The 16,475-nt window shown below is 53.3% G+C and overlaps 7 protein-coding genes across 7 annotated transcripts; 3 read left to right on the top strand and 4 right to left on the bottom strand.

Moving 5' to 3' along the window:
• Positions 1-294: 294 nt before the first annotated feature.
• Positions 295-2,449, bottom strand: EI97DRAFT_433201 (Myo-inositol-1-phosphate synthase). The gene is made up of 4 exons (XM_033798345.1): positions 2,330-2,449; positions 1,459-2,275; positions 633-1,407; positions 295-584 (listed from the first exon to the last, which is right to left on the bottom strand). The coding sequence occupies exons 2-4, from the start codon at positions 2,154-2,156 to the stop codon at positions 450-452; spliced, it is 1,608 nt and encodes a 535-aa protein (XP_033653899.1). The 5' UTR covers positions 2,157-2,275; positions 2,330-2,449; the 3' UTR covers positions 295-449.
• Positions 2,450-4,681: 2,232 nt separating this feature from the next.
• Positions 4,682-6,919, top strand: EI97DRAFT_458298 (uncharacterized protein; the record flags this gene model as incomplete). Its single annotated transcript, XM_033800896.1, has 3 exons — positions 4,682-4,793; positions 4,855-4,980; positions 5,028-6,919. The coding sequence occupies 3 exons, from the start codon at positions 4,682-4,684 to the stop codon at positions 6,917-6,919; spliced, it is 2,130 nt and encodes a 709-aa protein (XP_033653898.1).
• A 712-nt stretch (positions 6,920-7,631) lies between these two features.
• EI97DRAFT_433199 (uncharacterized protein) lies at positions 7,632-8,935 on the top strand. The gene is made up of 4 exons (XM_033798344.1): positions 7,632-8,144; positions 8,215-8,298; positions 8,366-8,486; positions 8,541-8,935. Exons 1-4 carry the CDS (start codon positions 7,935-7,937, stop codon positions 8,570-8,572), a joined length of 447 nt encoding a protein of 148 aa, XP_033653897.1. The 5' UTR covers positions 7,632-7,934; the 3' UTR covers positions 8,573-8,935.
• Positions 8,936-9,122: 187 nt separating this feature from the next.
• Positions 9,123-10,012, top strand: EI97DRAFT_433198 (uncharacterized protein). The gene has a single exon (XM_033798343.1). The coding sequence runs from the start codon at positions 9,359-9,361 to the stop codon at positions 9,566-9,568; it is 210 nt and encodes a 69-aa protein (XP_033653896.1). The 5' UTR covers positions 9,123-9,358; the 3' UTR covers positions 9,569-10,012.
• Positions 10,013-11,518: 1,506 nt separating this feature from the next.
• On the bottom strand, positions 11,519-12,432 carry EI97DRAFT_450212 (uncharacterized protein; the record flags this gene model as incomplete). Its single annotated transcript, XM_033800271.1, has 3 exons — positions 11,519-11,766; positions 11,797-12,038; positions 12,086-12,432. 3 exons carry the CDS (start codon positions 12,430-12,432, stop codon positions 11,519-11,521), a joined length of 837 nt encoding a protein of 278 aa, XP_033653895.1.
• Positions 12,433-13,123: 691 nt separating this feature from the next.
• Positions 13,124-14,487, bottom strand: EI97DRAFT_433196 (uncharacterized protein). Its single transcript, XM_033798342.1, has 3 exons — positions 13,982-14,487; positions 13,464-13,928; positions 13,124-13,406 (listed from the first exon to the last, which is right to left on the bottom strand). The coding sequence occupies exons 1-3, from the start codon at positions 14,284-14,286 to the stop codon at positions 13,175-13,177; spliced, it is 1,002 nt and encodes a 333-aa protein (XP_033653894.1). The 5' UTR covers positions 14,287-14,487; the 3' UTR covers positions 13,124-13,174.
• Positions 14,488-14,917: 430 nt separating this feature from the next.
• On the bottom strand, positions 14,918-16,400 carry EI97DRAFT_433195 (mitochondrial prohibitin complex protein 1). The gene is made up of 2 exons (XM_033798341.1): positions 15,911-16,400; positions 14,918-15,807 (listed from the first exon to the last, which is right to left on the bottom strand). The coding sequence occupies exons 1-2, from the start codon at positions 16,229-16,231 to the stop codon at positions 15,286-15,288; spliced, it is 843 nt and encodes a 280-aa protein (XP_033653893.1). The 5' UTR covers positions 16,232-16,400; the 3' UTR covers positions 14,918-15,285.
• Positions 16,401-16,475: the final 75 nt, after the last annotated feature.

Here is a 16,475-nt window from a genome sequence, read left to right as displayed (position 1 = left end):
GTAAGGGGGCATCGGCGGCTCTCAGTGACGCAGAAAGATTGATAGAGTGAACGAGAGAATGCAGAGGAGGGAACAAGTGCTATGTGACGACGGCTCTGGACAGACACGGTTTGTGCAGGAATGAAGTGTGAGTGCGAAGGAGGGCGGGGTGGGTGGGTAGTGGGGAAGACAGGATAGGAAGGGACGACCTGCAAGCCGGGTGAGAGAAGAGGACGGCACGACCACACAACACAATGGTCCACTGAACAGCAGAGACCCGGGCAACGCAAGGCAACTAGGTTTAGAGAGAAGCGTTCGCTAGTAAATGCTGCTGTCGGTAGGCGACAACCTAAGGAGTGTATCTAGCACGTCTCAATGAAGCTCAGGGCAAGCACCAGACTAATATTCCCGCACGTTCCACATCTCCACCGGCCATTGTCGGATCATTGAGCAACTGAGACTCAGCAGACCTAGAAGAGCTTGTGCTCCAAGGTCATGTCGTTCTCAGGCTCAAGGCCGACACAGGCGCGGAAGATGTTGGTCAGAGCAGCACGCTGCTTAGCGAGGGCATTGATGACGGGAGTGCCCGGAGGAGTGAGGGGAGCCTGAGATAGTCAGCGGACAGTCACAAATCAGAATAGATCATGACATACCTTGAGCATGTAGCTGAGGATGCTGAGCACGCTGTGGAAGCCGCTGTACTTGGCATCGGCGCTCTCAGCGCTGTGGGCCTTCCACTGGATACGAGTCATCATCTCGGTAACGAGGACCAAGTCGATGATCAAGGGAGAGGCCAGAAGGGAGTCCTCGCAGACATTGAAGATGCTGATGGTCTGGTGGCCGCCCAGGAAGATCTCGGCATAGTACTCATCAAGAGCACGCTTGTCGTCTCCGACAGCAGGCATGTACTTGATGACGACGGTGTGGTCTGGGTGCTCGCCCTCCTTGTACAGGACGGTGTTGGCAGCGACCATGTCGTCGACGACGTTGGACTTGGAGATCTCCTTGGAGCGGAACTGCTTCTGGGAGCTCAAGTTCATGCCGTCGTTGTTCCCGAGATGGTTGTAGCTGGCAATGGAGGTGAGCTTGATACCAGCATTGATCAAGAAGTCGACCAGCGCGGACTTCATCTTGGTCTGACCAGACTTGAAGTCATCACCACCGATGAAGGCGCCGTGCTTCTCGGCGAGCTGGATGGCGCCCGGAACGAAGGTGTTCTGGGGGGAACCGTTGATGAAGGGCGCATTCTCCAGGATGGACGCAACCGCAAAGACAGTGGAGGGAGAGACTTCCTCATGTCCCGACTTGATAGCCTGAAGGAGGTTATCGGCAGTGTCGTTGACGCCCTCCAAGATATCGGCATAGCGCTCAGTGTTGGCGGTCCACTGAACGATGACCTTGTCGAGGCCATTGCTGGCCTTGAAGTCGCTGAGAGATATGTTAGACATTAGCCATATGGGGTCTGCTGCGAAGGCTTACCGAATGTCCTTGCGGATCTGCTCAACATGATCCCAGGAGGCCTTGGTGCCAGGAACGATGTTGTCAGCACGCTCTTCCTGGTTGGCGGCGATGAAGTCCGGGTAGTAGATACTGGGAAGCGGCTTCATGGAAGCCATCTCCTTGCGGACCAGAGCCTTGAGGGAGGGCTCGAGGACCTTGGCGCGGTCCATGGCATCGGCGAGGTTCATGCCGCTGATGTCCCAGCCGCCAATGACCAGGTCGTTGGGGTGCACCATGGGCAGAAGGTCATGGAAGGGGATGTTAATCTCCTTGCCAGTCTTGCTGTCGGTGCCGAGCTTGGTGGTGGAGCCCATGATGACGGAGCCATAGTAGTTGGCAGCGCGCTTGCCCTCTTTGGTCTCCCAAACCAGGCCGCGACGGTTGGCAATGATACCGGCGGTAACGGTGGAGCCGTTGTTGCCGCCCCAGCCTACGAGCATGACGCCGACCTTGGGGATCTTGCGGTCGACCTTGAAGTCGTACAAGGTCTCTTTGGGAGCGGCGACATACTTGCCGTCGGCACCCTGGGTCACGGCCGTGGTACGGTAGGTGTACTTTGTGTTGATGAAATCATCGGTGTAGTGGACATTGGGAGAGTTGACGGTGAAGAGGTCCTTTTTCTGGGTTTCCACCACCCCATTCGCAAAGCCGTTGGTGTTGTCGGCGTGAGGAGCCATTGTTGGTGATTGAGGTATTTAGAGATGGCTGATGGACCGAGCGACGTTAATTGCGATAGTCCAAGTCCGATGCTGCGCCCGAGGGAGCGGAGCGTCGGCCTGCGAAGGGGTGGTGGACGCTGTCAAGGAGTGAGCAACGGTCTCTTGTAGTTCATTCTGGGGTGGTGACATACGAGTTGAGGAGATTGGAAAACGTCTTGACTAGCTGGGCAATTGCCTTGCCCGGGTACTAGTGGAAGAGAAGTGTTTTTTTCCCTTTGAAGGGCTGGGGACGAGCTGATGGATTGCGGAGCACGCTGGTGGAAGTGAAGTTGTGGTGGGAGGAGAGAGGGAGGGAGGGAAGAGGGGTACAAGTGGGATGTTATATAGATAGGATATTTCGCTACTCTCTTCCCACTAGCCCATCACGGCCTCTGGGCCTTAGCGACCCTGCGATTGCGCTGTTTTGTCGGTCCACCGCCTTTTGCCTTGATACTCCACTTTTGTTGGAGCTAGAGGGCGGCATGGTGACTTACTACAGGCCAGGAGCTGGGGGCCACTACTAGTACCATCACTGGACAAAGCTCTGATTCTGGAGTTGGTCGCAGACGGCGGTGACGCTCGATCTTGTCCTATTTATTGGGTGGACCGGAACCCCCCCTCCGGTCCTCCACAGACAGTTGTCAGCCAGTGTGTGGCGGTACGTGTTGCTGTACTCGGTACATGGTATAGTAGGGAGTGCACAGCACACAGCACACAGTTCAGTATTGGAGTGCCCCACGCTTGGCTGGCCGAGCGGTGTTGAGGGGCAGCAGCAGCAAACACGGCATGAGGGGACAAGGGTAGCGGCCGGAAGTCGGGGGGCTACCCAGCGCCGTGTGTGCTGGATCTCGATCCATGCATATCCACGGTATTGTACAAGTACTCAGAAGTACTCTGGTATTTCTGGGCATCAGCGTCCAAATGGATCAATAATGGTTGCGGCAAATAATAATCATGCTCTGTTCGCCAAAGTCATCGTTGCCGGGCCCCTCCTTCCAGTCTACCCCTCCATCCACCCCTCCATCCAGGTAAGCACGCTAGCCGCTTTCGGTAAGGTTATCTCTCCTAGATGTGGTGCCCAGGTGGTTGCCAGCGAGGAACCTCTTCTCTCTCTCCTTTCTCCCCACAAGCGACAACTTTTGTCAGGCAAACGGCCTACGATAGATCTTGCACGCATCGTCTGTGAGCGTCGCCGTCTTTTCCATATCCATTCTCTCGCGTCACCATCACGGAAGCGGTAGCGGTCCCTACGAGTACCGATTCAATCTGGCTTCCCCCGCGTGGCGTGCCGTCCTCATCAGAGCCGTGGACCCCTTTTCGGACACGGGCTGCCATTATTCCCGATGCGTCCAAACCCTAACCCTTTCTCCTCCCCTGTCGAATCCCGTCAAGGATCTCTTGGTGTCACTGTCACTGTTCTGTTGCACCGAGCTCGTGGCCACGGTTGTTCACCATCAGCAAGCAGATCGTCCAATGATGATTCAGCACTTCTTCACCATCATCCACTCACCTCGACTTCTCCTGACCAGGGCGGCTGCAGCGCGCGCTCGCTCTCACCCTTGGCAGTACCCATCACGCCGAATGACTTCCCCTGTCCAGCTCTCCTCAAACTCGAATACTTTGTGGCATTATTGGTGCCAGGCAGTGAGCCCTCACAGCCCGCGGCGCCTTCGATGGCTTTTCCACTTCTTTTCAGGCGCCTGCGACGCTCTGCGACGCTTGACGAGACGGAGCCGACCAAGGCCATCGGTATCAAAAGTCACCATGCCAGTATCCTATTGGCCGAGGGAACAGGTGCCGTCGCAGATGCATCTTACCGCTCCAATAACACCACCCCTAGCAAATCTTCAAAGTCCATCGAATCACGGTTGCCAGGGCCATCAGCCTTCAACGCCGCGGCCAGGAACAAGCGCGGGTTGACTTGCAGGGCACCTGTTCCCTCCAACTGCAGCTCGTCTGTTGTGGCTGCTCATGCTCTCTCCTCCTTTTGTTGATTGTCTCGTGTCCTCGATGCCGAATTTTATCCCCATCTGTGGTCGCCTTGCTCGAATTTCCTTCGATATTGACCCTCAATTACTGCAAAACATCCAACTTTGTCAGCCTTGTTTGGCAGTCCGATGAAGACCCTGGCCAGCCGGCTTGTTGATCTCGGACCTATCCAAGCGACTTGCCTCTTGTTGGAATTCTTACCCCCATCTTCCCGCCAACCTCTTCACTCTCCGACTCTCGTCCCAATTTCAGCTTCATCTCCGGGTCAAACCGTCCCAGACCAGCTGCCGTACCGCTTTTGCAGATCGGGTTAGCTCTCGTGCATTGTCCTCCCCAGATCCACCTTCCCGCAGAGCCGTCTCTTTCTCTTCCGCTCCGTCTCGCAGTAACGGTACCTGTTCAAGCCTCGCAGAACCTCCTCGAAATCATCACGAACCCCCTATGTTGCTACCTCAAAGCCCGACCGACCTTGCAGAGTTACACAATTAGGGCCTCTTGCTCACGAGCGGGCCGCCATGGCCAACACCGACCGCATGAGCTTCCTGCCTACCATCAAGTGTTCGACTTGCTCTGTGGATATTGACATCTCCCAGCTGGCTGATCATGTCTGTGCTCCATCACCAGCAAGTAAGTTATGAATACTTTTATGATCCCACTTCGATGAGCAGACGTTGACTCGAATGCAAAGAGAGCAATGCGCCCCCGAGGCTTGACCGAGCTGCCACGTTTGGTCCGTCGACTGAAAACAAACCGATGGGCCAGCAACGAACTGGTCGCATGCCTCCACCGCCTAGGATAAATCCATCCGCCGCCAGTAGGTCACAGTGGACAGTGTGGCATCCTTGCGCTGACGCCGACCAGATAGACCCTTTCTCTCGCCGTCATCCGCCAGCAGTTACAATGACCCCAGTGCGCCCTCTCCCTTGTCGCCAGCTCGAGGAAGGCCACCCTTCAAAATGAATCGAAGCGCAACTAGTCCTATGCCACGAGCGTATAATCCACCATCTCCAGATCTCCCATTGAACATGGATTGTGCCTTTCCGCCGTTTCCCACTTCCGGTGCCGTCAAGAGGGGGAAATCACGACACAGAGATAAACTCGATCCTCATCCTCGGTACGCCGAAGCCAGCCCGTTGTATGCACCGTTGAGCCCACGTATGAATGCCGGTGAAAATATCGCGAAGCGGATGGACACAATTGCTCCTGGGCCTTTCGATGGGAGGGAAGGGGATCGCAGGCCGTCAACCTCGGATGGACGGAATACTCCTGGACCAAAGGAGGCGCAGCCTGGACATAAGAGGTCAGCGACGCAAGCCAGTACCAAGAGCAATCCCGCAGCGGCCGATCCGAGGAGTTCGTTGTATTCGAATCGATCCCGAAGTTCCACGTTCTCCGGTCGCGGCGGCAGTCAAAAGCAAGATCTAGATCCCATACCGCCAATGCCTCCATTGGTTTCCCAACACGATGAATCACAATCGGAAGGAATCGAAGCTTTCTTGACCCGCCTCCAAAAGGAGACTATCGAATTTCCAAATAAAGGTTTCAAACGACGGTCACGGTCCTTTCCTGGCCGGCAGGAGAACGGAGAGGTCGGTGATGATGTTGCCCCGCGAAGACGGCCATTGCAATCTGGCCTCTTGTCACCGTCTGCAGAAAACTCGTCAACCTTGAATCCTAGGTCCGTGAGCCCTAGTGCATCCTACAATGAGTCTCCTTCGCTTCCTCCAATCAAGACGCACGGAAAACATGTGACCTCAAACACTCTCCATACCCCCTCGGATTCTGGCCTATCTCACGGATCTTTCTCCAGCGACGGCATGGTCAGCGCAGCGAGTTCACGTTCTAGCCCCGCTACATCCGTGGATTCGGGACCACATTCGCGCAACGTATCGAAAACTGAAAACGGTGTCTTTCCGAACGATGAATCTATCCCACGAGTTGCGAGTCCAGAGTCCTTCATGGACCCACGGACTCCGCCGAAACCGATACCAGAAAGATATCCCGGGGCGCCGACATACCCTGGAGCACCGAGATATCCCGGAGCACCGACGTACAATATGGCACCAAACCCCGCCCCATTGCCCCGGCCGGGCACATTTTCCATCGAAGTCCCCGAGTCCCCCCTAGACCCAGCTATTCAGCATGGCCATTTATATCGGGATCCGCCAAGTCCACTGGAGAAATTCCTTGGGAGTACGCCAACGACAAACGCGCCGAACGCCCCTAAATCGCACCAGAAGGCTCCGGAGCCTGAACCAGTAACGCGTACCGAGAAACGCCCCACTGGAACGGGCCGTGGAAAGTGTCGAGGATGCGCAGAGCCCATTATTGGCAAATCCGTAAAAGATTCTTCCGGCCGTCTTACTGGACGATATCACAAGCAATGCTTCGTTTGCAAGACTTGCCGTTCACCGTTTCCAAGCGCAGAATTCTACGTCTTCGATAACTCGCCTTACTGCGAGCAGCACTACCACGAGCTCAACGGCTCGCTCTGCAGAACGTGCAACCGCGGCATAGAGGGGCAATATCTGGAGACGGATCAGCGCCACAAGTTCCACCCGAGATGCTTCACCTGTTTGACATGCCGTGTCATCCTCCGGGATGACTACTACGAAGTCAACGGAAAGGCATATTGCGAGCGGCACGCATATGCCGTCCAGAAGAGCATGTCGTCGCTGGCCCCTGGGCCGAATAACCGGTTCCTGAATAACAACCTTCAGAAGAGGAGGACCAGGCTCATGATGATGATGTGAGGGAAGCAGTGACGTTCATTCTTTTTTCTCTTCGAAACGTTTCGAGTTCTAATCTAGACTGTCGGCGGGCCTGATTTGCATCACTACGTTCTGCACTATACCCCGATTTTTTTTCAACCGTTGCGCTTTTATCGTTCTCTATACCCCGCCGTTTCGCGAGCGTTATTTCGCCTCGATTCCTCAAATTTGTTCCTCAGATTTGTTTCCAGCAGGCATTTCCGCACGACCGATCTACTTCCTCCTCCTGATGTGATGGAGTCATCTTCTTGTACGCATTTCATCCTCCGCTTCGGCATGTTTCCCTTGGATCTGTCACAGACTTCACGTCCAGGCATCTAGTATGTTCCTGTTACCATATTTGTATGCATATTCGTAATGTCTAGTGTATACGGGCTTGTACACGAATTATCACCAAACTATTATCACTAATGCTATAACCCACCAAACCGTCAATTCCAACGCTGCCTCTGTGTCCCAGTGTTCTCCCCATCGCCCGGAGGCGTGCCATGTACCTATAGCACGACAGTGGACTAGCATTGATATGTCTAGTCGAAAGGCCTTCTAGAAATCAGGAACTAAGGTCAAGTCATATGGACCGCAACCTAGAGGTCCCGGCTACCAAGTGCACAGTAAAATACAGAACGCTAAGCCTTGGGGAGCCTGCTACAGCAATCGGTTTTCCCTCTGACGAATTGAGCACCTAGACCTTTCCGAAGACCAGAACATCACTCTTTCCCGTTAGCTATAGCTCTCAGCGCGAAATGCGACAGTCATGCGCACTTTCTCTCTCAACTATTGGCCTCGTCTACGTCCTCCCAATGTATACAGTAGGGCAACTACATCCCACCTACACCTTACCCCATTGGTGCAAGTGACGTCACATCGACACCCGCAAGTGAGCTTCACATCGCAACACCGGCCGCTGCAAGTCAACAGCTTCTCTCCCATTCCCAGTTCCTCATCGAATCTCTCTAAGCCGACTCTAACGACACGCACCGCCTCATCAGCATCGACCATGTCCTCCCAATCTCAACCCATCGACCTCACCGGCAGCTGCTACTGCCGCAACCTCACCTTCCAAATGCACCTGGACAGCAAGGACGACGCACGAACAAGTCTCTGCCACTGCAAGAACTGCAAGAAGGCGTTTGGTGGGGCTTTTGGGTTGACGACCAAGGTGCCGCTGAAGGGGTTTAGGTATGCGCAAGGGAGCGGGGAACCTACTGTACGTTGATATCATGACGATGAGTGGACAGTTGGAACTTTGGATGAGAGTGGTGCTAACTGAGACATAGGTGCATGTAGGAGACAATGGCTCCGGAACGAACCTTTATCGCGAGTTTTGCCCCAAGTGCGGGAGTTATATCTGCGAGTACGGGGTGTGTACTTCCTCTTCTACATCAAAATACAAACTTGAGGTACGCGTCCGCTAATCCAATGCATCAGGAGCAGGCAAAGTCCGACTTTCGATACATCGCGACCGGCGCGCTGGACGATCCCTCAGCGGTGCCGCCAAAGGGCGAGTTCTTTTGCAGCTTGAGAGAGGGGTGGATGCCAGAGGTACCTAGTAGGTATTCCGTTTGGAAGATGCGAGGTGACAGTGGTTACTGATGAGGTGTAGATGTGTTCCACAAGCAGAAGATTAAGGAGTGAGTAGAGGGAAGTCCGACGCTGTGATAGGCCAGTGCCGAAAAGTACGAGTGATGGTATGGAGTTTTCAGGTGTGTGTTTAGCGTGTACTGTGAAGTTCTTTTTATCTCTTGTCAGTTACGGTAGGCTGTTGTAAGCAACACCGCCACCGCACGAATTTGCGAAATTACGATTTTGTGATTTTGCGAAGATCGCAAAAACAACAAAAAAGAGCATTTTACTACACACGAAAACAGTATATTTCTAGCTGCGCAGTGCTGTAGAAATATATTTTAGATAAGTAGTAGTTAAGAAGACTATTATAAATCGGAAAAACATGCATGCAGAGGTATAGGCGTAGGTGCAGAGGTGTAGGTGCAGAGAGCTAACGTGCGAAATCGCAGAATCGCGAAATCGCAGAATTGCGAAATTGCAGAATCGCAAATTCGCGAATTCGCGCAGCAGCAGCGTTGCTTACTTTGCACCTACGCCTATACCTCTGCACCTACGCCTATACCTCTGCACCTACGCCTACACCTCTGCATGCATATTTTTCTTATCTATAATAGTCTTCTTAACTACTACTTATCTAGAAATACCCTCTTGCGCAGCTAGAAATATACTGTTTTTATACTGTTTTGTGCCTTTTTGCAAAATCGCAGAATCGCGATTTCGCAAATTCGCGCGGTGGCGGTGTTGCTTACAACAGCCTACCGTAGTCAGTCATCCATTCTGTTTTCTGTGGTTCTCACGTAACCGGCATCACCTAAGGTCCCCTTGCATCTCCCACAGCTACTGTACACCTCGATTATGAACAACAGCTTTTTGCTAGCTGGCCGAAGCGTCGCGTTTTTCTCTCAAGAGTGCCACCTCCCGAGATCTTTCATGGTCCCTGCACCGCCACCCCGCGGACCTGCATCTCGATTATCCCACCACCCCTGGTCGGATCCGATCGCTGGGCTGCAGACACGCGCGAAGCACCTGGGCACCGCCACAGTCGCTAGACTGATGGAAACGTAGATTTCTTGGCAAGTTTCTCGTGGCCATTGGAGAAAATGTGGAATTGCCTCGGTAAGGGGCAGTGCTAGTTTTCCACCAGTCCTTTCCTTTTGCCTCTCATACGCTCTCACCTCAAAGCAACGCGAGAAAGCCGGACCGGACGCGCGGTTTCGCGGTGTCACATGGTTTTCGATCTGGCCAATCAGGGCGTTAGGATACATGAAGCGCCGATGGGAGAGGAGCATGGATGGGAGGGTATGGCACGGCAGGCAGCAGCAGAGGCGATGACTCTTTGTTCGGACCAATGTCCTTTATCCGAGATGGGATGGAGAAACAAAGCATGAGGGATTATAGTATTTGGAAGAGAAGGATGACAAATCGGGATGTGGTGAGGATGACGATGGTGTAGAAGACATGGAGTCAGACCGATGATGGGAATTGTATCGTTAGTGTTTTGAGACGGACAGGTATGTAGTGAGGTGTGGTTGATTGACGAGATACCGTGTACACAACTGACGGTGTAGAAACAGGAAGAGGCGAAACTCGGAATGGATGCTCGTATCGTATATGGTCATGATGACGATGAAGGCGTCGGACGGATGCCAATAATCCGATCCACACCCTCTTTTCAACGTCATCCTCGATCTGTCACGGACATACGGGACGCCGTACCGTCCTTGTTTCACTCATCCTGTCCACAGATACGGGATATTATGGGACTTTGCCTCCACTCTGCGAACGGTTGGCTCGGACTTCAAGCGCTGCGCGGCTGCCTGGCGCTTCGCCGTCTATTGGTACGCTATTTGAGAAAATACTCTTGTGACAGGTGGGGGATCGGGAGGTCATTATGAGCTATGTTTAGGTAGTGGAGGGAGGGAGGGAGGTGGTTCCAGGCAACAAGTGGAACCGTGGATTAGCTACCTATGCTTTGTGTTGCCTGGCACCTGGTACATACCTAAACGGTAGATGCAAGTTGTCTTTCGCTTGCATGGAATGGCTATTGTTGCAGCCCTTTTATGACGAAAAAACGCATCTGGTGCCTGGAAAGGGCGAATAATTGACAAGGCCGGTGAATATGGACTTGTGAAGGAGAAAGGGAAAAGCGCACGAGGGAGAGCGAGGGACAGCTGGCCAGCCAGAAGCATTGGTTCCTCAAAGGTTGAGGAAATAGGGCGGGAAAAGGGCGTCGCTGAAGGGCCCTTCCCGTTTCACTGCTACGTGTGTGTGAGTTAAGGGCGTTTGTCGGGCACGAATGTGGCACAAGGCGAACACGGTAGTGGGAATGGCTGTCTGTCAAAGCTGTGAGGAGATCTTACAAAGTAGTGCACCTGTGGTACCGGTATTTACCGCATCCGACATAGTCGCGAGAGATGCACACCATGGTCAGGGGATACGAGCGTGATCTCTACAAAACGAGCCAGCCCATACATATCACACGCCAATTCTGATGTTCCCTTTCGAATGTAGAATACAACAATCTTTGTCTAGCTACTCTCTGGAATATACATAATACTGTAGCAATCTCCGAGCAGTGGGAAGAGCAGGGAATATCCATCCATCATCCATCTATCTGTCTGAGAAAAATCTGGGAAAGAAGCCGGTTTCGCAAGATCCGGTTCTGCAGTCTTCGTCTGAGCTGAGATCGCATTCTTACAAGAGGTGGAGACGTATGTACAAAATAGGAAACAAACAAAAAGAAATGGTGTGGCGGCTTTGAAGCCGAAGAGCCGCTCAGAATCGATATCTGTGAACTCTGTGGAAAAGAGGAGAGGGTATATTCCAACATGTGCAATAATTCGGGAAACACCGTCGTTATGCAAATTCTCCGGTTATCATATAGAAGAGAAACGTCCGTCATGTAATGCGTTACAAAGAGGCTAAACCAAAGGATAAGGGAATGGGGGAATATCTGCTGGAACATGTAGAAATGGTACCATTAAGAGGATCGGGAGTGGCGTGAATGTCGTGCCATCATGGTGCGTGCGTTAGCTCCTTTAACCGCGCCTGGAGTCGCTGGATCACGGCATCCTTCTCTTGCAGCTGTCTCCGTAGACGCTTGTTCTCCTCATGCAGACTTATAGGACCTTCCTCGTGGCTATATTCGCGTTCCGCTATCCGCTTGCGTTTCAGGTGAGTCAGAGGCGCGGTTTCGCTTTGTGTTGTCGTTTGTTGAGGGGAATCAGCCTTTGGAAGCCGTTCATTGCCAGTTTCTGAGGGCGCTACAGGCGTGTGAATGGGACCTTGCGAACTGCTGGAGCGCGTATGCACGCGACGGATATGTTCTTGCTGGTTCTCCTTTCGGGTGAATCCAGAGCCGCTGCTACGTTTGCAGTCTGGAAAAGGGCAGAAGAGAGGCTCCTTGGTTCCGCCATGGAGCTTGTGGACTTCGCGTTCATGTCGAAGGAGACCGCCGCTGTACGTAAAACCGCGAAGCTTCTCGCAGCCCTTTGCAGTACATATGTAGGGTCGGTCATGTTTATCCATATGTTTGCTGTACAAGTCAGTATTTCCTGGTTAGAGGGGGAGCATGTTACTTACCTCCACTCGCATTTGCGGTCAAATGTGACGCCTATACACGTGGGCTTCACGCATATCAATTTGCCGTCCTGGTTTCTCCGTGGCTCTTCGGCACGCTTGAAACTCCTGTGCTTTTGAGAGTACTCCTCCTCTCCATCCTGTGAAGGCGCTGCTGATGGCGAAAGTATCGGTTGGCCTTGCGAGCTGGCTGTAGAATGCCGTCGACTTGGAGATGGGGACAGGTGTGGCGAGAGCGGGCCCATACTAACAGGTGTAGGTATAGTCGAGTTGGCGTTAGAGCTGAGAGATATTTTACGTTCGTGTATCGTATTGATAGGCGAGGACCCTGTCACTGGACAGTCTCCCATGGCGTGAGGATGAGGCCCCAGTTTTGAAAGTGCAGTATTCAGATGTAGTGCACGATGCTGTTGTTGTTGGTACGGATTCAGATTCAGGTATTGACTCTGCGGCTGGGACTCTCCATTGACTATTATCAGCGGATAGGTCAGGTGACCAGACTGCTGTGGCAAAGCGGATTGCGTGTCCGAGGGCGCTAGTGACCAAGAGTTATGCGGCAGGCTCTCAACATCCAGCTGTTGCTGCTGAGCGAAGGCGAACTCGGATTCTTCGGTGGAGATGCCTGAGAATCCAGGTATCGAATAGGGTCCGTTACGCCTCACGTCAGGAGGTGGGACGCTGGGGTAATAAGCTTGACGCGAGCCCAGCTCGGACCGTCCTGCCTAATAGTCAGCATCCGGCTCGTGAAGGCTGGAACCGTAAACGGGGCGACAAGTCGTCCACGGAGCGGAGGCATCCATGGATCAACGGTGACTCACGGCCGAGCTGTCGACTTTCCTATGATATCCAAAAGTAGCTACTAACCAAATTGAAAGTGTGGCTGTGCATCTTCTGCACGTGATAGGGTACCCCTGCTTCTTGGCGCCAGGCCCGCCACGTTCTGGAAGGCCGCATGTGGACCGCCACAACCATCGCCCTGCCCGTTGCCAGCACAAGAAGCACCATCATCAGCAGACGACGGGGAGCCAATCTGCGGTCGTATTCCAGTGTTTTCAAGGCATCGGACGCCATAGTTGAACCCTGCTTGGATGCCTACGTTAGCCATGGATGATCTCTCGTTATGGCCCAGTGCCGCTGCGACCAATGTGGTGGCGAGGCAGCCTTGGGTATCTCACATTCATCAGGTTGCGGGGGGTTCCATCCATTAAGCTGCCCGTCCTGCAAGACTCTCTGCTGCGGAATGCGTACGCGAATGGAGACGTTTTGCTGTGACTGTTGATCTGTTTCGTCATAGACAGGAAGGACAGGAAACATCCAGCATACGCTGTTGTATTGTCAGTGACATTTGCTGGCTCATTCTGTCGTAGACTGCATAACGTACCCCCATAACACAGCAAGGGAAGGCTTGATCGACCAAGGCCACGTCGTACTCAGCGGCCGCTGGCCGTCGGGAAACTCTGAGAACCAGTTGAGTCGTTTTCGTTGCGTCTTGTCGAGGTCGGTTAATGATGAGGCCGCAGCCGACTTGCGCGTCAATGCCTTCAGTAGTTGGGTTTGGAGGCGCAGCAATAAATGCTGATAGTTTGCCATGCAGGTTTCGTCGATGCGGATGCCAATCTGCCCGTCCTGTGGAATAATGAAGGATTTGTCATGCTGGATTCGAGCTGTACTCAACACTTCGATTGCCGCCTGGACGAGTAGCAACGAGCGTAGGATCCTGTCTTCTGATGTTGTTCCGAGATCTGGATCTTTGCTTCGTAGAAAAAGCTCCGTGTTGGAACAGACTTCGCTCAGAGGCTGTTTCGACATAGATATTGTCTTATCAGACTCGAGTGCTTGAAGGATACTGTGTTGATAGCTTATTAGCATCACCAGTGGGACAAAAGCTGGCCAGCATACCTTTGCACATTGTATCTCCCCACACCCTCACTAGAGAGCTCCAAGCGATCATTTAGAATCTCATTGGGTTTGCCAAAGCCGTGCGGCCATTGCTTCCATCTCTCCTTGCCCAGAGGATAACGGAACTTACCCACACCGCTACCGATGCCCCTAAGCACCTTCGAAGGGTGGCTGACGCCTCCTCTTCCGGCAGTGAATTTTTTCCTGCTTAGGCGTGCTGAGCATCCATTCCTAGGAGTGTCGAAGAGTCGGATGACCGCGACCGTCACAGTCATGCGTGTTTTCCGCCGTTGTTTGACCGCCATTGGGTTCCGACCCGACGCGTTGCAAGAAGACGTACGCAAGGAGGATACAGAGCTAGAATGGGGTCTTGCGCGTCCATTTGAATTGTCGTGCTTATGTGTATTGAGTCCATGGCGGAGTCAGGCTGGGAAATGCCTTGTGTGCTCCTCAGGCAGCTGGTTTGCAGAATGGCAGGTCGACATGAGAGATGTGAGGATCTTCATTGGCCGCACCGCCACGATTGTGTAGCCACAGCAGGCTGTGCACTGACCGTCCTCCACCCTTCGGAGGACGGGGAAGTAAAATGCAGTTCCGAAACCCATTCTTTGGGCTCCCTCATGATCGCCTGTATGTTGCATGGCGTGCTTATTGGACATGCTGTACCGCAAGATGCAGAAGTTGGGCATTGATCAGGTCCTCAGATTACATATCGACGCCGATTTCGCTGTAAGTGCCTAAGAAACACTCCCAGTGTTGTTGAGATCCGTAGGACTTCATTGAGCGAGCTTGTCCTTGGACCTGCCTATTCTCGTATCGCACTGGATCATTGACATGGATGTGCTAACTCAGACTTGTGCGAGATCTACGGTCTGCATGTAAGTACACCGTAGTGAGCGTGCCTACGGAAAACTATTCACCGGCAGCCTACTGTCAGCGTCTTAGCACTAATATCATCTTTTGCCAGCATCTGCGCTCGCGTATACACTAATAATTTGCGAGAGAATGTCCGCCAGCTAACGCCGGATTCTCAATATGCATTGTCTCACGGCCATGCATGCAATGCCTCTGGTCCGTCCAGAGTCAATCGACATTCTGTGTCCAAGTCGAAAGCGTCCGAAGCCGTTAATTGGCGAGGGCACGGCGTATGAGGTGACAACCCTGTGAAGAGGAGACTAAATTCCCTACAAAAGAGTACCAAAGATGCTCACAATAGATATCATACAGCCTTGCGCCCAAACCCATGCCCAAGCATTTTGACCCATGTCAAAGCGGCGGCTCGTCATTTCCTCCTCCCTCCAACTCTAACCCCTCAGTCCTAAAAGGAAGTTGCCTCCGCTCTTGCCGCCCTCACCCTCGGTGCCGCCGGGGAGATATGAGACGTTAGGATTCCGGGCCAACAGCTGTGCAATTTCCTTCTGGGTCTCAATCCGACGGATCATAATGAGACCGTCGCCACTCTTCGCAACAGCCTTGCTGATGGTCTCGGCGGCTTCGGCTTCACCCTCTGCCCGGATAACGTTGGCCTGGCGCTCTTGCTCCGCCTTCTCGACCACGAAGCGGGCACGTTCCGCCTCCTGCTGTGCAATCTGCTTCTCCTCAACGGCCTTGGTGAACTCCTTGCCGAACGTCATATGGGTGATCGAAACATCCTCGAGTTGAATGTTGAACTCCTGTGCGCGCTTGAGAAGGTCGCTCCGGATGCGGCTCGAGACGGCTTCACGCTGGGTGATGAGTTCGGCGGCGTCGAACTGGGCGACGATAGCTTTGAGGACTTCATTTCCGATAGACGGGAGCACACGCTCGTCGTAGTCGAGGCCGAGATTCTGAAGCCTGGTTAGCTTGTAGCTTACAAACGGCAATTGCCATGTCCACAGTAACGCCGCCTCTTCATAACAACGCAGATATATCAACTGGAGGAAATCGTACCTGGTAAATCTTAGGCAACGCCTTCACCTCTGGCCGGTGCAGTACCCTCAGCGTGAGCGTAACCATCTGCAAGTCCTTGCTTCCCGTTGTCGTCGAGATATTCCTCGGCCTTGTCCTAACATCGAAGATGATACTCCGTTGCAACCAAGGAATCAGGAAATGTGTGCCCTCATTCACCACTGTCTCCTTAACACCAGACAATCGGTCGAAGATGACGGCGCGCGTTCCGCCCTTGACATCGTACATGGCGGACTGAGCGACAGCGGCGCCGATCGCGAGGGGGACGGCGAAACGGAAGAGTCCTGCTCCTGGTGCGGCCATTGTGAAGAATCCGGGAATTGGACGAGTTGGAGACGGCGAACGGCGGCGATCGGAGCTTGGTTGCCTCTGTGATGCGGAAAAGTCGTGATGAGGTTGAAGCTGCTCAATGAGGTAAAGCGTTGTGATCACGTGGGAAGTGAGATGCTGGGGCCCGTGCGCATTCCTCCACTTCTATCTCATCCTCCCACCTTAGACGCCATTCAATTTGCTCTTCTTCCCGTTGAAATCTTCATTTCAGTACGGA

The sequence above is a fragment of the Westerdykella ornata genome (assembly GCF_010094085.1).
Source record: "Westerdykella ornata strain CBS 379.55 unplaced genomic scaffold EI97scaffold_10, whole genome shotgun sequence".
NCBI lineage: Eukaryota > Fungi > Ascomycota > Dothideomycetes > Pleosporales > Sporormiaceae > Westerdykella > Westerdykella ornata.
This window is presented reverse-complemented; position numbering and strand designations above follow the sequence as displayed.